The sequence below is a fragment of the Pteropus medius genome, unplaced genomic scaffold (genome assembly GCF_902729225.1).
Source record: "Pteropus medius unplaced genomic scaffold, Ma_sr-lr_union100, whole genome shotgun sequence".
Taxonomy (NCBI): Eukaryota; Metazoa; Chordata; class Mammalia; order Chiroptera; family Pteropodidae; genus Pteropus; species Pteropus medius.
This window is the reverse complement of record NW_024345479.1, coordinates 4,011,953-4,036,578: the sequence shown is the minus strand read 5'-3', so window position 1 is coordinate 4,036,578 and position 24,626 is coordinate 4,011,953. Positions and strand designations below refer to the sequence as shown.

Genomic DNA, 24,626 nt, shown 5'->3' with positions numbered 1-24,626 from the left:
AGTGTAGTAAAATGCCCCAGCAGCGACCTGTTATTCGCTCTGAAGCCTGAGGGAGGCAGCCTTCTCACCGTTAAGTTTCCCAAGGAGAGAAGGAGGAATAGCAGGAGCCAGATTCCCCGGAGACTCCTGCCAGACTCTGTCCCTCTACCCCCACCTCCAAACCAATTTGCTGCAACTTGTGCGTGGGTCACATGACCCTGAAACCAAGGCACCATTCCTCTTAAGATCACAGGGTGCAGACATGAAAAGATGGGTCAAAACCACCTTGTAAAGGATCAGGTCCCCAATCTTGAAACTGTAACTCTGGAGGGAAAACTATGCCAGGCACTGCTACCAGGCATCTTTCTGGTCAGTTTCTTTTTGCTGCTCCTCTCCCCACATCCATGGTTTCATCCATCGTTATTTCCCCTGCAGTAAAAACTGCCTCACCCATCTTCCCTGTGTCCTTTCTCTTAACGCTTCCAATCCTTCCCACATATTCTGTAGGCAGATTCTGAGAACAGAAACTTCGTTTTTCACAAAGAAGGAAAAAAGTAGAGGTGAAATGAGATGCGAGAGATCACACACCACACAGGGTCGCTCTTCAGCTCAAAATTTGTCAGTGGCTCCCCAGTACCTACTCAATTGATGTCAAAATCCTCATTCTGAATTCCAAGTCCCTTCATATTAGAGCTTCCATTTTTCTTGACAACCGTAATTTCTTTACACCGATTCATTAAAAAGGGGTTATTAACTGTTCCTCACGCAGGAGGCGTCTTTTCCATTTTTGTTTATCCTGGTTCTTCTGCCTGGAAAGCCCTCTTACCCTTTCAAAGTCTGGGGTGTTCAGAGCCCATCTCAAATGCCACATGAACCATATAAACACATGTACACAGAACTTCCTTCATTTTCTTATATTCATCTCCCTCTTTTCATAGCCCATGGCACTTTATACCTTTTTCATGGCACTTGACCTATTGTACCTTAAAAAAATAAACTCTATTTTGAGATAACTGCTATTCACAGAAATTATGAGAAGTGATACAGAGCCATCTTGTCTACCAGCTACCTCCAATAGTAACATCTTGTAATATAGTAGTATCTCACCAGGACATTGACACCTACTGTACCGTGAATTTCCTTCTTGTCATCACATAGAGAGAAAGGGCTCGGTTCCTCTCTCCCTTATCTTTCTCCCCAGGTCACCCCTTCCTTCCCTTATATTCTTTCATCCTTAGGGAGGCTCCCTGTATCCATCACCCAAATGTTGGTGGCTTTGTATTATTTATTGAGACTTACGGTCATTCCCTTTAAACATTCAGGTGTGTCCAAGAGAGCGAATGTTCTGTGCTGGTTTCTGGGTGTGGATGTGAGAACTGGTTGGGAAACAGTGCTGCTAGGCTTGGCAGGGACTAGTCTCTTCCTCGGATTCTGCCCCCTGCCCTGCCTTTCAGGCACCACCATGGCTTTTACATCTGCCCCTTGAGGCCAACTGCTCACTGCTTAGGATTCGAAGTCTCCAAGAGACGAGGTTCCTCGGAGTCGCGTTTAGTTTTTTGTTTTGGGGGTGGGAGGGCATCTGGAGAGCCACGGCTGGGGCCCCGCCTGGTGCGACGCGCCCATCTTTCTCCCTCAGAGCGCCCGCGGGAGTGGCGCGTGCACCGCGCACAGGTGTCCCCCCTCCCTCGCCCCGAGGCGCCCCCCGCCCGCCGCGCGCGCCACTTCCTGAGCGCGGCCCCGCCCTGCGGCTCGGCCCCGCGGCGTCGGCAGCGACAGAGGTACAGGTGCCTCCGCCATACCGCCTGCGCCTTCCTGCCCGCGGGTCTCGGCACCAGGCCTTCAAGGCCCCTCTCCCGCCTCACACTCGGCCTCCCCACCGCCCCGCCAAATGCAGGCCGCCGTCGCCCTCCCCGAGGAGATCCGTTGGCTCCTGGCAGGTAACGCCCTGGCCCTCCGGGCAGTCCCTCCAGTGCAGAGCCGAAGGCAGGAAAGATGCCAGCGCCTCCCAAGGCCGGGCTTTCTTTTCAGCTCCATCACCCTCTACCTTCCCGAACCTCAAAGCTTCTAGAGTCCTCAACCCTGCAAAGTCAGATTTTCATTCTCCTGCCTCAGGGACCCTATCACTCCCCTCAGTTCCACATTTTCTTTTTTCTCAAGGTGTCACCCACCACGCCTCCACTTAACCTCCTGGGCTTCTGAACAACTTCAGGCCAGGCTCTTGGCCATGGCGCAGCCCACCTGGCCTGGTCTTCACACTGCCCGTTTCTCCTCAGGACTTCCCTTCCGTCTTGTAGGTGTGTCCCCTCCTCCCTCTTCAGCCTAGGTGACTGACACCTCTGGCAACGGACCCTCACCCTTCTGCTTAGAGTTCCCTGAGGCGCTCAAGGGGACTGTGAGGGACTCATGGGATCCCGTGGCCAGGCCTGAGGGTTCATGTGAGTTTTTGTCAGCGAGGAAACTCCCAGCCTCCCTTTACCAGCCTGCAGACCTTTGAAGATTCATTATACACCCAGGGCAGGCTGACGCCCTCAGTATTGCATTCCTTCTTGTTCTAGAAGTGCTCCACTGTGGTGTGTTCACCTGCAAACTCTAGTGCCTAAGCATTCCTTTTAAGAGTTAAGGCCATGCTAACACTCAACACATTCTTCTAACACTCCAAAGAGACTTTTTGCTAATGGGCAATATCATCTGCTCAGTTCACACTTTTTCTGGTGAAAGTAACGTGTTTTCCTGTAACTGACCTTCTTGAAAAGACAGAGGCCTGGAATCTGTGCTAGCATAAGGGTCCCAGAAGGAAACTGCTCAGAATTAAGCCTTTTGGCATCTCGGTGACATTTCTGACACATATTTAACAGATGGCCTGCTTTGGGCAGGTCATACTTTTGGCAGGCAGTATTTTTTTCAGTTTCCCTCGATTTAATTGGTTTTATATCTCCATTACCTTGTTATCTTGGTAAAAATGCCTCCTAATTAAATATTTGGCAAGTCCTTTGGTCTCTGTTTGTAGCACTGTTTCCATTCTGGATTGTTTCTTGTGTAAAAGCTGTCAACTAGGTATTTCTTTTGAGGTGAACTTTTCAAAATCTATTTTACTTGTTATCTAAGTAAATGTAAAATTACAGAGTAGAAAAGTGCTTGCAAGGTAAAAGCATCACCTGGGTGTCTAAGAAGAAGCCATCCAGCCTTTCTGCTGTTGGTTCAATATTCGACATGTTTAGTGTTGGGTTTCCAAGAGAGAAGGAATTGTGGCAAAAAGTTTAATTCTGCCCTTGCATTTAAAGATACAAAGTGATTCTTTTTATTGGCATCTGTCATTTGATGAGAGAAACCTATTTTACAAGCTTGTTAAACTACACTTCCCTTTCGTGTGTAGACTCGGTAGAAAATTCCTTTTTATTTTCAGAGACTTGGAATGAAATCTACTCCTTCAACATTTTTGATGTGCAGTTCTTTATTGTTCAAAACTGACACTTTGGTAAACAACTCATTTCTGCACCTGCCACCTTCCTTTAGTTTAGATTATTTTCTTGTTAGCTGCCTGTTTTTAATTGAAGTCTTCAGATCTCCTTCTAAAGCAGAACCTTTGTTTGCTGACAAGTAGAGCAGGGTATGAATGGAGATTAATTGCATGTCACATACTTCTGTATCAAACTTGCTGTGTTTTAACAATCTCTGTTGGTGCTTGTGTCTTTAAAATATACAGAGGAGTATGAGATTAAATTTTAAGAAGCTTCGTAGTTAATGTATTTCTTTAAGGCTTTTTTAAAAAGTTTTTGGTTAGAGTCTGAATCTGAAGTAGGGGGAAAAAATGTAAAGGTGAGATTCAGCCAATAATTCTATTGAAAAATTGTTTGAAGAATATGTTTTTGAAAGGTTCCTGTAATCATAGCAACATGTATTGGTTATAGGTTTTTTTGTTTTTTTTTATGGAACACTGTCTCTGGTGTAGACCCACAGAATTACTCATTGTACTACAAATAATTTGTGGGTATTAGAAACCCACAATTTAGCATATGTTGATGTTTACTTGTTTCTCCCCACACATACTTTTTTAAGGCATTTGACTGTTGACAATTAGAAAATATGGAGGTCCTGATCTCTATGTTGTCACTCAGTGGAGGAAGTCATAAGGTGATAGGCCTGCCACTTGAGTGCTGCCACATGGCTGTGGGGGTGGAGTTTCCACAATGAATTATTACTTTCATAAACCAAGGCATAAGCATTTGCACAGTGATTTAATGCTGGCCATTACAACCATAACTTAAACATTTATTTGTTTGTAACTACACAGGCATAAATGACAGGGGTGTTTTGACATAATGTGTGTGCTTTAAAAAATAAAATATGCAAAACATCATGAAAGGTTTATGCCAAAATTTTGCATAATAAAGAAAGGAGCAGAAATTCCGAAGGTCTAAAAACATTTTATTTAAGGATAAAATTTTAAACATTTAAAGATGTTTCATTCAACCCAGAAACTCCACTTCTAGGAATCTATGTTCCTGAAATTAATGGACATGAAGCACATATAAGGATTTATTCTGAATATCCATGAGATGGGAAAGGTGGGGCAATGATATGAATGAATTATTCATCTTATGGAATATTTTGCAGCCATTAAAAAGGATGTGATGAATCTCTCTATATATGTATTGTCTTAGAAAGTATCCATAACATATTTTTAACAAACTATAGAAATGATCCCTGAAAGTATAATCTTAACCATAACATATTTTTAAGACTAAAAAGCAAGGTGCAAAATAATATGTATAATATCCCATTTTTGACTGAAAATGAAAAAACAACCCCCCCCTCCCAAAAAACCATGTATTATGTATGCTTGTGCAAGCCTAGGAAGAAGTAAGAAAGAATATACACCAAACTATTAACACTGGTTTCCTTGGGAGGGGAGTGAGAGAGTGGTAGAGAGATTATTAATTATATTGCATACATCTTTGTGTTGTTCAAACTGTGTCAGTGACCATGTATTGCTTTTGTAATCAAGAAAAAACAACCAGTAAGATTATTTAAAAGAAAAAGGAACAAACAAAAGAAGCTCGGAGAGGTCAGAGTGCTAAAAAGCCATTAACCAAGATTGCGATTATATTTTTCTCTTTTTAGCCCTGCTGGGTGTGTGTGGAATTATTTTTAAAAAGTGTTTTCTTGGATTTTTGGCAAATGTTAAAGCAGTGAAAGGCTTCTAGAGTAACTTAGGAAACAACTTCCTCAGACTCTGTCAAGCTCTCATACAGAAATAGTAACTAGTCTATATCAGCGAATAAGTACCTTCTAGATAAGTAAAATGAAGGGTTTTTACTGCAGTATTGAAAGAGGAGGAAATATTCAAGTCTGTTTTCAAATAATCAAGCTTCAGATGTAGAGGTTATCTTTTGTTTTTGTTTTGTGATAACCATGCTGAAAACAAAAACAATGGTGTGCTGGCAGTTTGCATAATCTTTATTCCACAGATATAAACATAATCAGTTTCTTCCTTGTCTTTCTAAGTCCTGCTTTTGAAGTCAGAAGCACAAGAGGCAAGGAGGAGAATAAATATTTCTTTGGTTCACAGTGTGACCTGTGTGTTGGAATTGGGCCTACTGACTTTATCCTAATAGCTAATAGGGCCCAACTACCTACAAGGTACCTACCTAAATCCCGCTCAGAATGTGAATTGAAACCAAAATAACATCCCCAACCTGGCTGCATTTAGTGGCAATTGCTGTGTTAATGCTGATGCCGAAATGCCTATGGTTACTTATTTTTAAACTTCCTTGGAAAGAAGCAGTCATTAATCATTTCCTTCCAGATTATTCTCCAGATTTGTATTGGTCAATGTGGCCAACCATAAAATCCTTTTAATATAGCAAAACTCCAGCTCTGTGGAACTCACAGGAGTGACTCACTCTGGGTAACTGAAGATATTCTCTTTAAGCACTCTAACTTTTTTATTATAAACATTTGTGAACATTTTTTTTCTAAAATTTATTAGGAATTTTTCTCACTTCTTCAATCAGTCTGTGTTCAAAGAGATCTCCATTGAACACTTTAACTCAGAGTTGTTATAGTGAATATCTATTATACTTTAAAACTAAAGTATATCATACTTTACAGTTTGCTGTAAAGTGAAGATATAATAATAGTACCTATCTCATAGAATTTATATGATGAATAAAGGCAAAAATATTTGAAAAGAACTTAGAATAGTATCTGGAATGTATTAAACATCATCGAGTGTTTGGTGAATAAAATTAAAATCCTGTTAAGAGATGTCACTTTTTTTCTGCTGTTAAGCCAGGCTTATTACTTTGCACTCCTCTCGATGTATCTGTATCCCCAATGGTACTGGCGCATTAGAAAATCAAGTTTGTTGGAATTAAAATATGTGTAAAAGAAGATATGAAGGGTTGTCTCGATGAACACAGTACCCAGACCTTTAGGTGTGGCCTTTGTGACTTATATTTTGGCTGCCCAGAGTCTTTTTTGCTTAAGTTTTGATACTGGGTTGGTCTTCTAGATAAATGAGACTTCTAGATAGATGAGAATTCTGAAAGGTGAGCTGTTACCATACTTCCATTTCTTTTTTATGTTAGACTTTTCTGATTATAAAAGTAATAATGCTCATTGTAGACTGTTTAAAAAACACAATGACATGTAGTGACTCATAGTCAGCAATTGTTAAATTTTCATGTATTTCTATCAGTTTTTATTATATGTACATACTTTAAAAGTTGGGACATATTGTGTATATAGTTTTGTATACTGATTTTATCACTCAACACTTTCACTTGCTATGGTCTCTTGAGCACTTTCTTAGATCATGAATTTTTTTTCTTTTAAGTGATTTAGAAGTTATATGTCTTGGTATTATTCCACTGGTAGTTTTATCTTTCTAGCTTAAAAAAAAAAAAAAGTGAACAAACAAAAACATGTTCCTCTAATTAGCAACATTAAGAATAAATGTTTATCTTTTGGCTCTTTCCTCCAATATGAAATGTGAAATTGCTTATATAATCTGAGATTTTAAACTCAGAGAATTATCGATGGTTGTATTATGTATATTATACTATAAGAATTACTTATTGACATTTGAATCATATTTTTAAACCATCCCTATAATATGTTTGTTCTGTTTTACTTGTTCACGGTACTTTTTGTACCACAGCTTTTTCATTCTTCAGCTCTTTTCTGAATCTCTTGGATATTTAGCCTATGCGAATATAGTAGCCACTAGGCACATGTGGGTATTTAAATTTAAATTAACTAAAATTGAATAAAACAGAAAATTATGTTCCTCAATTGTACTAGCTACATTTCAGCTGCTCAGTAGCCACAGCAGCTACTGTTTTGGACAGTGCGTAAAGCCCTAGTAGATGATGATCTAGAGTATAACGCTGAGTGAATTTCTCAGGAAGGGTACTTGGATACTGTAGTTACTGAGCCCCTGGAGGTTTGAGAATGTGTCTATCTAGTTTCATATAAACTTAGCTGTGGGCACAAGGTTCAAGGGTCACACTGTCCTCCTTCCATCCCCTTCCTTCAAACTCAACCTCCAGAAGTTCTCCCATTATCTTCTAGTCTTCAGCTTTGTGGAGGAGAAGCCTGATGCCAGCCTGATGTATTTCTTTTATAACCCATTCCTCTCACCTCCTGCCTGGATGTTTATAGGATATTTTTCTTTGCTTTCAAAAATGGTACTAGATAGTGTCAAGGCCTTAGACCCTTAAATAATTTTGCCTGGTATGTAGTGAACCCGTTTGATCCATAGATTCAAGTCTTTCTTTAACTGGGGAAAGTGTTCTTCTATTATCATTGCTTCTGCTTCGTTTTATTCTGTCATACTGGGCTTTATATAATACATAAATTGGACCCCCGAATCTATTCTCTCTATTTCATCTCTTTTATTGTCTCATCCACCACCAACTTCATTATGGTTTTAAAGTCAGCATTTACTTATTTAAAAAAAAATTCTGTGTATTCTTTCCTCATCACTCATTGTTTCATTTTCCTTATATCTATAAAGCTCTGGCTTATAGATGTAATGACTTTCTGGATGTTGTTGAGACTATGATTAGAAATTTTCTAAACATTTCTGTTCTTGAGTAATACATCTACTTCATAAAGAGGCATTTTTATTTTATCAAGGTGTTCTTTTCTTTTTGAATTTTAGAGTTTTTTCATAGGTCCTGTATATTTTCTTTGTATTAAGTTTGCCTAGAATCAAATCCTGAGTCTGCCACTTTCTTACTACCTGTTTGACTTCAGGTCTCAATTTGTTCATCTGTAAAATGGAAGTAATAATAGTACCTCTATCTCATAGAATTTACATGCTGAATAAAGGAACAAGTATTTGAAAAGAACTTAGAATAGTATCTGGAATATATTAAACACCTTTAAGTGTTTGGTAAATAAAATTAAACTTTTTTTTTTTTCTTTGAGGAAATCCTACTAATCTCTCTCTTTGTAGTTGCCTCTCAACAGGAAAACTCCCAGAGGTGACCTTTTGTTTGTGTTGGTGGTTTATCCCTGCTTCTCTAAATTAGGGGAGGTTTGTAGGGGTTCTTTCAGGGTCTCCTCCATTTCCTTCCTTCCTTAGACCAGAGTCCAGTGATTATTCCTAGGAGAAACTTTATGGAGGAAGGAGAGAAGAGGTTAACTTCACAGCTAACTTAGGAAAGAGATGTATTCCTAACCTTGTTATAGAATGCTTTGTGTGTATGTGTATGTGTAAAAATAGTATTTTTATCCAACTTTCAGTTGAAAAAAAATGCAAGGTTTACTCTTGCCCTTCTCTCTTTTTGTTTGCTAATTTAAAAAAAATGGTAGAAATATTTGAGCTTCATTGTGGGTATAAGCCTAGATGTTAGGTGGGCTGCCCAGGCATTTTGAACTCTAGGTAATAGCTACTCTCCGTGGGAGCCCAAACATCTCCTCAAGATCTGGGAAATTCTCAAGGAGCATTCTCAAGGACACACATGCTCTCTGTGTCCTGGATTGTGTAGATCTAAACTAATGGTTCCCAAATGGACTGATTTTGGCAGCACATGGAGATATTTTTCATTGTCACAACTAGGGAAGGGTGCTACTGGCATCTAGTGGGTAGAGGCCAGGGATGCTGCTAAATTTCCTATAGTGAGTGCGTAGGACAGTCCCCACAGCAAAGAATTATACATACAGCCCCAAATGTCAGTTGTGCCGAGGTTGAGAAACCATGGCCTAGACATATCCTTGTCCTCAATTTCCACAAAAGCCTACCCACATGAAGCCCCTGTGAGTGTAGAATACATCACTGGAGATTCAGGGGGTACAGGGAAAGGGATGAGGGGTTTACATTGCAGTAATACCAATGATTTAAATCTAAACATTAGACATCCCTATAAATGCCCTTTTGTCACCCCAATCATCAGAGGGTGCCCACTGGCCCTTTACCTCGTGTGGATCTCAGCCTTATACCTTCTCACTGGCACTTTCTTCCTTCATCCTATCTGGAGCAAAATAAAAAAAAACTTTATTTTCCTTGCTATATGAAAAGGTAGTTTACTTATTTGTTTGGTTGTTTAGGTTCCCACCAATACCTACACATAGAGCCACAGTTACTTTTCCAAATAATGACAATTCTTTCCCAAAGAGGAGTTCTAGTGTTAGCTATTAAGATAATAGCACTTTTACCTCATTTCATAAGTGAATACTTAACCAATTTTTAATCGTTTTAAATATAGGACAAATAAGGTAAGTTTCAAGTTTTATCATCATCTGAGAATCTTAACACATTGACATAACTATCATAGATATAATTTTTTCACGTTATAAACCATTACACCCTTTAGAAATCCTATAATTTCTGCTACATTGATTCATATTTATTTCCCCTGTGTTTCCAAGTTCATTGCTTGCTTTTCCGGTTTGTCAGTGCTGCATTATAGGTTAGGTGATTATAACAGATGGCTTCTCAGATTTGAAGTCTTTGAGTTCCACTGTTTAATTTTACTATTTAGCTTTTCATGGAAGATAGGACAGATGTGGGCTCAAGAACAGAGTTGTCTTAGTATCCAGAGAGCAACCTTTCTAGAAACCTGATGGCTTTGATAAAATCTTTTATGAATTACTTAAATTCTCATCTAGGGTCTCCTTCTAACATTGTTGACATTCTAATATTAGTATGTTATAGAAAAATAAAATTTTTATTCACATAATTTTTATTCACATAAAAATTTTTATTCACTAAAATGTATCTAGGGGCACATATTTATACTTACTTAAACCAATATTATAGTTGAATTAGAATAAAGTACTGTAGTACACTGGGGTACTTAGCAACAAAATCTCTCCTAACTGCATTGTAATAAACCTTAAAATCACACTCCCTTTACAAAAGTTTTCCTTTCAGATAACTTTTTTTGTGAGCTTCTTCATCTACCATCTCCCTCTCTCCCTCCCTCTTTCCCTCCCTCCCTTCCTCCCTCTTTTCCTTCTCAGTGCTTTATTAAGGTATGATTTATGTACATAAAATGCACAAATCTTAAATGTTACAACAGGATGATTTAATATGTGTATTACCTGTGTGACTACCACCTAGATCAAGACAAACATTACCATCACCCTAGAAAGTTTCCTTTCCAGTTCTGGAACTTCATACAATCTGTATGATTTCTTCTATGTCTGTCCTCAACATAATTTTTTTGAAAGTTATCCATGTTGTTCTGTGTATCAGTTTTATCTTATCCTTTTTGCTAAGTAGTGTTCCGCTGTGTGCATACCCCACAATTTATTTATCCATTCTTCTGCTGGTGAAGAAAATTAAACTCAAGTTTTAGAGGTTTGATTTTAGTGAGATATTTAAGAGCAACTGCAGAAATCCTAATGGCCTAATATCATCAATGTACCTGTGACAAAGAATCAGGAATATTGTTTGTTTCTACCAGAAGCTGTCAATGAAACCTTGCAGAAATTAGATTAGCCACTATGCTGGTTTCTTTTGTAAAATAGCAATATGTAACTTAAAGGGACAGTCGTGATATTTAATTTGATGCACAGAATACATAGATATCTAGAATGAAATGTGGTTTTCTGCTAGTATTTCCAAGGTGGAGATCGTTGTGGTTCAGCAGGCATGGTTTAACTGGGCATGGCATGGTGGGTAGGCGCAGTCTATTACTGGAAAGGCTGGCTTGCTGTTAGCGGTTCACTCATGACGTCCTGAGGATGATGCAAACAGATATTTACTCCCTGCCTACCACCATCAGTCTAAACTCCCTCCTGGGAGTCCCTCCGCCCCTATGTCTCCCCTCTCTTCTGCAACATAATCTCAACAAACCTTTTCTACCTCTCCCCACGCCCTTCCGCACAAAGGGTACCATCTCCATCCTGGAGAGATGATGTCCGGTGTTTAGGGCTTTAACTCCTTCAAAGTGTTCAGAATGAAGCATCTACAAGATGAACCTTTTCCTTTTGATTAGAAAAAAAAACACTAGGTACCATTGAAAATTCAGGCAATGATGAGGCTGAAATAGAATTTCTTTTTTTCATCAGTGAATAAATAGTTTTCCAATGTTTACTTAGGTGTTTTCTCATAGAAACAATTTTTTTATTGGGAAAAAAAATTTAAGCCAATTCCCAGGCCAACCCATTAAAAAAAAAAATACTTTGTAAATATTATACCTAGAGGAGAGGACTATAGATATAATATTTTGATGGAGGATGATCATCCAACTTGGGACTCTAGAAATCCTTTCTGTCCTGAAGCCTGAGTCACTCCCTGTGAGCCCGTTCTGTCTCTACCTGTTCCCTAATTCCAAGCTCTGATGGTATTTGTGACTGGGAAATGACTCCAATAGGCAGAGCTGGGAAAGAAGTGAGGAGCTGGGTGGGAGCCAGGTTTGGATTCTGAGGATTAAGGAAGACACCATTTAATGGACCAGCATGAGAGCCTAGATAGGAACTGAGAGCCAGTGGAGGGATCCAAAGGGAAAAAAGAGAATTTTCTCTCCTCATCTCCTTCTCTTCTCCTGCCTCCTCACCTCCATCTCCATCTCCAATTGAAAGAATGGCTGCAAATAGGCTTGGAGGTGCTGTAATAAGAGGAAGGGCCCTAGGTGATGGAGTGAGGAATGATGGGGAAAGTCAGCAGAGGGTTGTTGAAGTAAAATGACCATAAAATCAGCAGCAGCAAGAGAATGGATATTTCTCTGCTCACGCCCAGCCAGGACAACCATTCACATTTAGAGAATATCTGCAAGTACTTGGGGACTTCTTTTAACTAAAGAAAGGACCTGAAATACTGCCCTGCATTAAACTTAATAAAATTAATTTGGTGAGTCACTTTAGCCTGTGCTAACCAACCCTTTTGCATATAGACAAAAATCTCAAATATTTTCTTGGGTATAATGCCAGTACAGGCAGAAATTTATGCCATCCTTCTTTTAGAAATGTGAGTTCTGCTTTAGTAGTTCAAATACTTTTGCAAAATATCCCCTCTGGAACACTTTGATTGGTTTTTGGTTGGTGGAATTGTTTTCAGCAGCATTTGGCCATTCATCCTGCCTCCGTGTAGAAGGTTGATTGAAGCAAAGTTTTGAGTTGTAGAAATACATATCAACAACAACAAAATATTTGCAACTGTTACGGAATACCAATTTAAATTTTTTTTCTTTCAATGTTTTAGGAGCATTACTTAGAAAACAGATGGAGGCAACCTTTATCTTTTAGTAGTTTGAAAAATATGACCCATAAGATGTCATTCTCCTCCAAATAAATAAAAGAGTAGCCTTGTAAATGGACAGAGTCAGAGATTTGGGAGAATGTCAGACACTTTCACCAGTCTACAAAACCTAGTGATCTTGGGTGCATCCTGCCAAGTCTGAATCTTTTCAGCTGGCCTCCTGCAGCGGTTTTTCCCAGGGGTGTGGCGGTCATATGTCTACAGTGTTTCACATACCCTTGTTTCCCTTGTCCTTCTGTCTTCCTCTCCTGTTTTTTTTCTCTGCTCTTACTTGCTGGAATAGATACACTGCCTGGAAGCCAAGGAATCTATGTTTTAGGGCAGCTATGAATTAGGTCAGTAAGAAGATCATCTTTGCCAAAGCTGTGCTCACTGTTTAAGTATGAGACTTAAAATCATTATATATTACTTTTAGTAAAAAATGCTGAATATTGATACAAGCCTGACTTTCAGAATAATCATTCCCTCTTGCCCCTAACCTTTATGTTCTGCCCTCCAAGTCAAAATTCTTTGTCCCCCCAACTTAACTGAGATCTGTCGCCTAAGCACCTTCACACATGATGTTCCCATGTTTGTGCCAGTCTTTTCCTCATTCCTCCAACTCCCCACTTCCTTTCCACCCCCAACATACATACTTGGCCTGCTAATTTGGGGGTTTCAGAGGAAAGGTCAGTTCTCTGAGAGGTCTTAACCTCTTCTTTAGACTAGGTGCCACTACCGTGGGCCTGTGCCCCACTCACTTTTCTTATTATAACTCATACCACAATTTATTCTAGTTGTCTTTTAACTGTGTATTCTCTGTTAGACTCTAAACTCTTAAGATAGAGTTTAGATCTGTCTTATTCACTTTTTCAGTAATTAGAATATAATAAGTACTCAATAAATATTTGTTGAAGAATTTAGAAAAAAGTGGCATTTTTTTATGGTATGTTTCTGATTTTGTTTTTCTGATGTGAGGACATTTATACCACGTGGTATTGCTCACTCATCAGTCGGTCACCAGATATTATGTGTAGTGAGTGTTGTCTATCAGAGGTGCCTCAAACGTGTTCTTACACAGTATTTGTTTTCGCTGCAGGTTTTGCAATTGCAGGAGACAAGGCATCCTGATGTGGCAGGACATGATGTTTATAGAACTCTTAGAAGAGATCATGTTTGTAAAAGGTTGATCATTTAATAGAAAACCCACCAGACAGAGTGGTGAGCTTCGTTAAAAACAAATGGTGATATATTGAGGGACCTCTTAAAATCTCTTTCCTGTTCAGTGGTGAGGAGCATGTTTCTGAGCAGGGTTGTTCAAACATCTTCAGGTCATAAGCACTATAAGTAGCATCATTTTCTAAATTGAAAGGCAAATGTATTATACATTGGTCTGTAATTTTCTTTCCTTAATATCTTTATCAAGTTTTGATATCAGGGTTATGTGATGTCATAAAATGAGTTGGAAAGTATATGTATTACTAGATATATAATTTCTCATGTATCCCTTTCTTTTGATTATTTATATTTTCTTTAATTATTTTATGTTATACACTTGTTCATTTAGTAAGTTGTAGGTGTATTTTTAGATCAGATTTAAAAAAACTAATGAGACAGATGGAAGAGGTTATCTTTGTGTCATTTTGTTCTCTTGAGTAGATGACACTTGCAGGTGAAGGAACAAGGGCTTAAATTAACATGTGAACTCTTAAACTGTTTTGAAAGGAAGGCTTTCAAAAAAGTAATTTCAAGTGAAACTTAAAAAGTAAAGTCATAATAAAAATATCAAATTGTCCTTAGTGACATCAGTGGGAGATAATTATATCCTGTTGATTCCCTTTTAACAATTGTAGTATATACAAATATAATTACATCAGATATTTTACTTATAAGAATTTAGCAAGGGGAGTAGAAGTTCAAAATAATACATGTACTTATCATCTATAGGAGTAAAGTATACACTTTGACTGTCTCCTACTGGGTCTTCTTTGTTCCCCACTTTCTCTCTCCTTGCGTGGCTTCCTATCCCGTTCACAACTGTGAACCAGATGAGCCCATTACCACGGAGCGAGATGAGGGCGAGGAACAAAAATTAAAGTCTATCTATCCAAACAATGAGTAGTATTACCTTACGCTTGCATAGTGATTTTTACTTTACTCTTTTTTCACACTCAAACACATATATTTAGAACATATAGAAAACATAGACGAGTATGAAGATGATAAAAATGCTTATAATGCTACCACCTAGAGATGATTGTTGTTAATATTTTGGTTTTTATTGCGGTACCTGATTGGCCTGTAAGAAGAACTCAAAAAAGATTGGGTTAATGAGTGAATTTAACCCAATCCCTCCTCCCCTCCTCCTTTTTTTTTTTTTCAAAATGTTCAGATTATACCATATACCACTTTTTAAAAATTAATAGACATTATTTTTCAAGAAAATTTTTAGACTTACAGAAAAATTGAACAGGTAGTACAGAGTTCCCCTCTTTCCCCTTCCCCTCAGTTTCCTCCATTTTTACATGTTGTATTAGTGGGATGCGTTTGTTATGATTAATGAACTGATATTGCTACATTATTAACTAAAGTCCACAGTTTATTCTGTTTTCCTTAGTTTTTACCTAATGTTCTTTTTCTATGCAGGATACCTCATTTAATTGGGTTTCCTTAGACTCCTCTTGGCTATGTCAGTTTCTTAAACTTTCCTTGTTTTCGATGAGCTTAACAGTTTTGAGGAGTACTGGTCAAGTATATTGCAGAATGCCCCTATATTAGCATTCGTATGGTGTTTTTCTCGTGATTAGACTAGGGCTATGAGTTTTGGGGAAGGAGGATCACAGAGGTAAAGTGCCACACTCATCACATGTCAAGGGTATGTACTATGAACATGATTTGTGACTGGTGATGTTGACCTTGATCACCTGGCTGATGTAGTGTCTGTCAGGGTTCTTCACAGTAAAGTTACTCTATTTCCCCTTTCGATACTGCGTTCTTTGGAAGGAAGTCTCTATGTGCAGCCAGCACTTAAGGGGTGGGAGTTATGTTCTCTCCTTTTAAGGTGAAGTAGCTACATAAATTTTTGGAATTATTCTGCCTAGAGATTTGTCTCTACTCCCCCATTTATTAATTTATTCAGTTACTTGTTTATATGGACTCATGAATACTTATTTTATACTTTGAGTTGTAATCCAGTATTACTTTATTTTATTGCTCAAATCATTCTAGCTTTGACCACTGGGAGCTCTTTTACTTGGTTTCTGTGCCCCTTTTGACACGCCCCATCAGTGGGTGTGCGTGTGTGTGTGTGTGTGTGTGTGTGTGTGTGTGTGTGTGTGTATGTAGGCACTTCCTTACTTTCTGGCAATACAAGATGCTCCATGCTTCAGGCTCATCTTGCGTATCTCTTGCCCTAGTCTTAGGATCAGCCATCTCTCCAAGAAGCCTTGGCTCCTTTTATTGAAGATTAAAACCGAATTTGAAACCAAATCTGGATGTTCGGTGTGCTCATTGTTGCTGAGATTTGTTTCTTTTAGGCTCTTTCAGCTAACAAAGCAAAGAAATATATGTTTGTATAATAACCCTATGTATATGTATATCTATTAAAAATTCTACATATAATTATCTGTATCTATAAAGTTAAACGTGAGTTCTTACTGATGTTTCCAACTCTAATTCATTCTAGACTCCTCTCCTTGCTGTTCTGGATACTTGCGCCTCTTCTTTTTCTTATGTTTATTTGTCATCTGTGTATCCTCTTTGGTGAGGTGTATGTTCAGATCTTTTGTCCATTTTTAAATTGGGTAGTTCATTTTCTTATTGTTGAGTCTTAAGAGTTCTTTGTACATTTGGTTTATCAGATACGTGTTTGCAAAGATTTTCCAACAGTCCGTGGTTTGTCTTTTCATTCTCTTAACATTGTCTTTTGCAGAGCAGTTTTCCATTTTAATGAAGCCTAACTTATCAATTATTTCTTTCATGGGTCATGCCTTTGGTGCTGTGCATAAAAACTCATTGCCAAACCCAAGCCACCTACATTTTCTATGTTATTTTCTAAGATTTAATAGTTTTGCATGTTATATTTAGGTCTATGTTTCACTTTTAGTTAGTTTTTATGAAGGGCGTAAAGATCTCTGTCTTTTTTTCATTTGTCCAGTTGTTCCAGCACCACCTTTTTTATTTATTAAATTTATTGGGAGATATATATATATTGGTTAATAAAATTATATGTTTCAAGTGTACAATTCTATATTGTATCATCTGTATATTGCATTGTGTGCTCACCACCCAAAATCAAGTCTTCCATTACTATATATTTGACCCTCTTTACTCTCTTCATCCTTCCCCCACCCCCTTCCTCTCTGGTAATCATCATACTGTGGTCTGCGTCTATGAGTTTTTTGTTTGTTTTGTTTATTCGTTTGCCGTTTTCTGCTTTATATCCCACATTTGAATGAAATCATATGGTTCTTGTCCTTTTCTGTCTTCTTTCACTTAGGATGGAACTCAAGATCCATACTTGTTGTTACAAATGGCAGTATTTCATCTTTTCTTATGGCTGAGTAGTATGCCTTTGTATATATGTACCACATCTTCTTTATCCAGTCATCCATAGAAGAACACTTAGGTTGTTTCCATGCCTTGGCTACTGTGAATAACAGCCCCATTTGTTAAAAGACTGTCCTCTCCTTTAAATTACCTTTGCTCCTTTGTCAAAGATCAGTTGACTGTGTTTACGTGGGTCTATTTCTAGGCTCTCTGTTCTATTCCATTGATCTGTGTGTCTGTTCTTTCGACGATACCACTTTTGATCATGGTAGTATTTAGTAAGACTTCAAGTTGAGTAATGTCAGTCCTCCAACTTTGTTTCTCCTCTTTCTCCTCCTTCTTCAGTATTGTATTGAAAATACACTGTGAAAATTTTTTGAATGACTTACATTTTCTTCATGAATATTATTTTTAAACGGCTATATATTTTGTTATATGGATCTAAGATATAACCAATGTTAAGTGTAAAAACCTCAAAACATTTGATATCTAATTTTTGTAAATGAGGATGAAAGGTCATGTTAGCAGAGAATAAAAACTGAGAGTGGTAGGATTGTAAGTAATTGTAATTTTCTTCCTTATATCGATTTCTTTATTTTCCAAATTTTTTACAATGAGCAGTAATACCTTTTTTATTATAAGAAAAGTAAAATATGTTTGTGTTTGTTTTCTAAAGTCTGAGAAATATATTTTCTTCCTTTCCTCCTCTCAATCTATCTAAATACTTTAATGTTACATAGTATTCAAAAATGTTTGCATCATAATTTATTACCTGAACTTATATTACTACATTAATATACAGTACAGGATAGTGATTAAGAGCTCAGGCTCTGGAGCCAGACTACCTGGGTTCATATCTTGGCTACACCACTTGCTAGGTATATAACTTGGGAGCAAGTTTCTTAATTTTAGCTTTTTCATCCAGAAAATGGGACAGTAGTATCTACCTCAGAGGTAGCCCAAGGTCTTCTGATGTGGTATGATATGATGTTTATATTACAAAAGATTTTGTTTTAAAATGATTGGTCACCTAATAGAAAACCCATCAGACAAAGTGGTGAACTTGATTAAATAAGGGAGGTGATGTATTGAGGGATCTTTTAAAGTCTCTTCTCTGTTTGGTGGTAAGTGGCGTGTTCTGAGCTGCACTGCTCAGGCACTTTCAGATCACATTCACCGTGAGTAACATCATCTTCTAAACTGAAGGGGAAATGTTATTATATACTGGTCTGTAAATTTTCTTCACTTAATATCTTTATCAAGTTTCAATATCAGTTTTATAGTGGCTTCATAGAATGAATTGGAAAGTGTTCACCCTACTCTATTTTCTGTAAGAGTTTGTATAAGATTGGTGTTGTTTCTACCTTAAATGTTTGATAGAATTCACTTGTGAAATCATTGGGGCCTGGCTTTTTTTTCTGGAAAGGTTTTTTATAACTACGCATTCAATTTCTTTTGTAGATATAGGGCTAATTGGATCTTGTATTTCATTTTGTGTACATTTTGGTAAGTTGTGTTTCTCAAGGAATTTGTTGGTTTAATCTAAGTTATCAAATTTATTGGCAAAAAGATGTTGCTAATATCCCCTTATTATTCTTTTAACTTCTGTGAAGTTTTTCATAATGTCCCTTCTTCATTCCTGATATTGGTAATTTGTGTTTTTCTCTTTTTTCCTACAACGAATCTTGATAAACCTGTTAGAGGTTTATCAAATTTATTGGTCTTTTAAAAGAACCAATCAATGATTTTTCTGCTTTCTATTTAATTGATTTTTGCTCTTATCTTTATTATTTTTTTCCTACTTGGGATTTAATTTGCTATTCTTTTTCTAGCTTCTTAAGGTGAAACTTAGATCATTAATTTTAAACCATATTTTTTTCTCTAACATGAGCATTTATAACGATATATTTTCCTTATGCATGGACATCCACACATCCTACAAATTTGGGGATGATGTATTTTATAATCATTCTATTTGAAATATTAAGTTTGTCCAAAATAGAATATTTCTTCTTTGATTTATATCGTTTAAAATTGTTGAGGCTTTTTAGAAATCTCCTTGTTATTGATTTCTAACTTAATTCTTTTGTGGCCGGGGAACATACTCTGTAAAGTTTTAGACTTTTAGTGTTTATTAAGGCTTATTTTATGGCCTAGAATAAGGTATATCTTGGTGAACATTCCATTTGCACTTAAAACAATGTGTATTCTACAGTGGTTAAATGTTGCATTCTTAGGATGCTAATTAGGTCAAAGTGATTGAGAGTGTTGTTTAGGTCTCTAGCTCCTTACTAATTATTTGTCTAGTTGTTCTATTAGTTTCTGAGAGAGGATGGTAAAATCTCCAGCTATAATTGTGGATATGACTTTTTCTCAGTTCTGGTGGAGTTTTCTTCAGATATTTTGAAGCTCTGTTATTACACGCATACACATTTATGATTGTTATATCTTTCTTATGACTTGGCCCTTTCATCGTTAATGAAATATCCCTCTTTATCTCTGGTAATACTCCCTGTCTTGAAGTCTACTTTGTCTGACATTACTACAGCCATTCAAACTTCCTTATGCTTACTGTTTACATACTATATCATTTCCATTCTTTTATATTCAGCCTACCTGTATCTTTATATTTGAAATATGTCCTTTGTAGACAGAGTAAAATTGGGTCTTATATTTTTATTTAGCCAGACATTCTCTGTTTTTTAATTAGAGTGTTTAGTTCATTTACATCTAACATAATTATTGTGATGAATGGATTTAGGGTCTTACATTTAACTCTTTGTTTTACAGTTGTCACATATTTTTTGTTATACTTGTCTTTTAAAAAATTAATCAAATGCTTTTCAGTATTCCATTTTAATTTATTTTTAAAACTCTACATCCTTATGATTGTTTTTGACATTCAATATTATTTTACATTAGTTTTAGGTGAACATTGACCTCTTTATTTTGTTTGTTAGGGTTGCTCCAGTGATTACAATATGCTCCTTATCTTATCACAGTCTACTGAGAGTGAATATCTTACTACTAAAAGGATTTCATTTATTCCCTTTTCCCCATCCTCTCTTATATTGTTGTCATATATTTATTTTACATGTGCATATGTTATAATCCACACAATGCAATGTTTATCTGTGCTTTAAATTGCCAGTTATCTTTTGAAGAAATTAAGAATAAGAGGGGAAAAAGTGAGAATATTTTATATTTACCCACATACTTAGCATTTTGGTGCTCCTGTTGATCTGAGTTTCCTTCTGGTATCGGTTCTCTTCAGCTGATGAACTTCTTTTAGATTTCTTTTTTCTTTTTCTTTTTTTAAATTAGTTGGGGTGACATTGGTTAATAAAATTATATAGGTTTCAAGCGTACAATTTTAGTGCAGCTTTCCTAGCAAAGAATTTTCTCAGTTTTTATTTATCTGAAAAATGTCTGTATTTTGCCTTCACATTTTGACAACTGTTTTTACTGGATATAGGATTCTGGGTTGACAGGTCCTCCCCCGCACCCCACTTCAGCACTTTAAATATGTCATTCCAGTGTCTTCCAGCTCCCATTATTTTTGATGAAAAGTCAACTCTCATTTCTATCTTTATTCTCTTATATATAATGGGTCGTTTTCTGTGGCTTCTTTGAAATTTTTCTCCTTATCTTTGGTTTTCTGCAGTTTGACCATAATGTTTAGTTTTGTGTGTGTGTGTGTGTGTGTGTGTGTGTGTGTGTGTGTGTTTAATTATTTATCCTGCTTGTGGTCCACTGAACTGCTTGAATCTGTAAATTGATGTTTTTCACCAAACTGGCGACATTTTTAGCTATTATTTCTTCTGGTACATTTTCTGTCCTGTTCTTGTTTTGCTTTTCTTCCAGGACTCTAAATATAGTATGTAAGTTCTGGCATTTGATGTCCCACAGTCCACTAAGCTTTTTGTCTAAGGGTGCTCCTCAGCAACTCTATAGCACATGGGTTAGGAGTAACCTTAGGTGAAAAGCTGTATAAACACAAGTCTCACCCCACAGTTCCTTTCTTTCAAAGATCAAATCCCTGACAATTTCTGCCTTCTTTTGGCTGCTGTTTTATGCCTTAAAATAGTTGTTTTTTTATATTTTGTCCCCTGCTGACAATTCTTAACTGTGGGAAAGTTAGTCCAACACAAGCTATTCTACTGTTACACAAAAAGCTATTGATTTTTAAAATATTTATCTTCTGGTTACCCTATGAATTCTTGCAATTTCTAAAAGTTTCAAGTTCATAGTTTTAAGCTTATATGTATTTGGTTATAATATCTGCATATAATGATAGTTTTTTTCTCCTCTTTAGGCTTCTTTATGTCTAAAACCTCCAGAACAATGTTAATTGATAGTGAGAGTGAGAGTAGCTGGCAAACCAATCTTGCTCTTTAATGATAATGACTTTAGTTTTTCAGCCATAAATACGATGCTGAATATATATACGTGTATATATATATATATATATACGTATATATATAAAGAATATATATATATACGTATATATATATATTCTTTAGGTTAAGATGGTATTCCTTTACTTCTATTTAATATAGTTTTGTCACAAATAGATATTATCAGATGAGGTTTTTGCCATTTACCAGGAAGCTTGTATAAATTTCTCTTTTAACCTGTTAAATAAATATGTACTAGATTAATAATATTGAAACATCTTTACATTCCTAGGATAAACTGTGTATCATTATTTTAATATACTGCTAGTTTTGATCAACTACTACTTTATTTAGAATTTTTAAAAATCTGTATTAACTTAAAACTGATTCCTTTTTGTGTTTTTCTAGAACCAGGTTTATGCTACTTTTTCTAAATGATTTGAGAAGCTTTTTCTCTTCTTCTGTATTCTGGGATAGTTTATATAGTGTCAGAATTATTTATTAAAAGTTTGAAAGACATCTATAAAACTATATGAATCTGAACTTCTTAAAAATTGTTGGGGAAACATTCCCACCCCATCCCTCCCCCCCACCGCACACACACACATACACTGGTTATTCATCTATTCAGGATTTAGGTTTTCCATTTCTCAATTCAGTTTTAGAAATTTATATTTTTCTTAGAAACTGTTTCATTGAGATTTTCAAATTTTTTTGCATGGCATTTTATTTTGTTTATATAGCACTTCATTTTTGAAAATTACCTTTTAAAGGGGAAAAGTGATATGTACTCTCATAAAACTCAAATTGTATGTAAAAGCACAAATAAGAAAATTAAAATAACTTGAAATCTCATCACATTATCTTTTAAATTTTTCTGTATTTGTCAGTACTCCCCTTTATTCTGCCTCATTTCTGTGCTTTCTCTCCTTTTTCCTTAATTACATTTGCTAATGGTTTATCAATTTATTGGATTTCCCCCTTACCACTGAAAAATCCCAGCTCTTGTACTTTTTTCCACTTTTTAAGTTCAGTGGTTTTTAACTACTAAGTCATGCAGTGGAACCCTTTTCAAAATTAAAATTTTGTGTGAAATCCCAGTGTAAAAATAGATAAAAGCCAAGTGCTTGTGATTAAAGCAAAGGGGAGTGAGGGGAAAAGAGGGAGTTTCCTAGATTCCCACTCACTTGACCTCCCCCAACTTTTCTTTCTTATCAGAAGTTTATGACTCCAGAGAGTACTGTTAGATAACCACTGTTCTGATTTAGTAATTCTGCTTTTATCTTTATTGTTTCCTTTCTCCTGTGTTCCACAGGCTTGTTTTATTGCTCTTTTCTGATTTCTTGAGTTTGGTGTTTATAGAATTTATTTTCATTCTTTATTATTTAATACTGGAAATATTGAAGTCTATGATTTGTCACACTGTACAATGCTGGTCATATGATATTTTACACAGGCTATTTTTTCAATAGGTGGTAATTGTAGTTTTGGGTTTCCTTTTTGACTCACGATATAGATAGGAGTGTGTTTTCAGTGTCTTAGTATGAAGGGATTTGTTTGCTCTTTAAAATTAGTGTTATTTCATTGTGGTCATAAAATAAGATTTTTCTAATTTTGAGTTTTTAAAAAATTATTGTTTCTTTGTAATCCAGTGCTTAATCAATATTTATAAATTTCCATGCCATACGTAAAGAGTGTATTCTATTTTTAGGTTACAGAGTTTAGTTCACTTCTATTACCTATCTTATTATTTATATTATTTAAATCCTCTATACCTGCACCATCCAATATAGTGGCCACTCTCCACTCTCTTATAGGCAGCATATGTAAGGGTCTTGTTTTCTTATCCATTCAGCCACTGTATGTCTTTTGATTGGAACATTTAATCTATTCACATTTAAAGTAATTGTTGATAGATATGTAGTTACTGTCATTTTACTATTCATATTTTTTATCTTTTTTTTTTCTTCTTCTTAAAAAAGTCCCTCTAACATTTTTTGTAATACTCATTTGGTGAACTTCTTTAGCTTTTTCTTGTCTTGGAAGCTCTTTATTTGTCCTCCTATTCTAAATAATAGCTTTGCTGGGTAGGGTAATCTTGGTTGTAAGTCCTTGCTTTTCATCACTTTGAATATTTCATGTCAGTGCCTTCTGGCCTGCGAAGGTTCTGTTGAGAAATCAGCTGACAGTCTTATGGAAGCTCCCTTGTAGGTAACAGCTTTTCTCTTGCTGCCTTTTTTTTAATTTTTTATGCCTACAGCACCTGGTCTTCCTAGGTGGTCTCTTATCCAAATACTAACCAGGCCTGACCCTGCTTAACTTCCAAGATTGGACATTGGACTTGTTAAGGGTGGCATGGCCATAGACCATGGACCGTGGCTCCACTGGGGCACAAACCCAGGACCTTCTACATGTAAAGCAGACGTGCTAACTGCTACACTATGGAACCAGGTCCTCTCTTGCTGCTTTTAAGTGCTTGTGATTAAAGCAAAGGGGAGTGAGGGGAAGAGAGGGAGTTTCTCTTGAGTTTCCCCTTTAAAAGGTCTTTAACCTTTGGTATTTTAATTATGATGTGTCTTGGTTTGGGCCTCTCTGAGTTCATCTTATTTGGAGCTCTCTGTGCTTCCTGGACTTGTATGTCTATTTTCTTTGGAAGATTAGTGAAGTTTTCAGTTATTATTTCTTCAAATAGGTTTTCAATTCCTTGCTCTCTCTTTCCTCCTTCTGGTACCCCTATGATGTGAATGTTGGTATGCTTGATATTGTTCCAGAAGCCCCATAAACTATCCTTATTTCTTTGGATTCTTTTTTCTTGTTGCTGTTCTGATTGGGTGTTTTCTGATACCTTATCTTTCAAATCAGTGATTCTATGCTCTGCTTCATCTAATCTATTGTTGATTTCCTGTAGTATATTCTTCATTTCAGTTATTGTATTCTTCATTTCTGACTGGTTCTTTTTTATGTTTTCTATCTTCATTTTTATGTTTCCTATTTCTTTGTTGAAGTTT

The 24,626-nt window shown here is 36.5% G+C and overlaps 1 protein-coding gene across 1 annotated transcript in view; it reads left to right on the top strand.

The window, feature by feature from the left end:
• The first annotated feature begins 1,744 nt into the window (after positions 1-1,744).
• Positions 1,745-24,626, top strand: part of SKAP1 (src kinase associated phosphoprotein 1) — a 245,162-nt gene continuing 222,280 nt past the window's right edge. Inside the window, exon 1 of the mRNA XM_039873716.1 lies at positions 1,745-1,916. Within this exon, the coding sequence (XP_039729650.1) occupies positions 1,868-1,916 (49 nt within the window). The 5' untranslated portion in view covers positions 1,745-1,867. The remainder of the gene's footprint in view (positions 1,917-24,626) is intronic.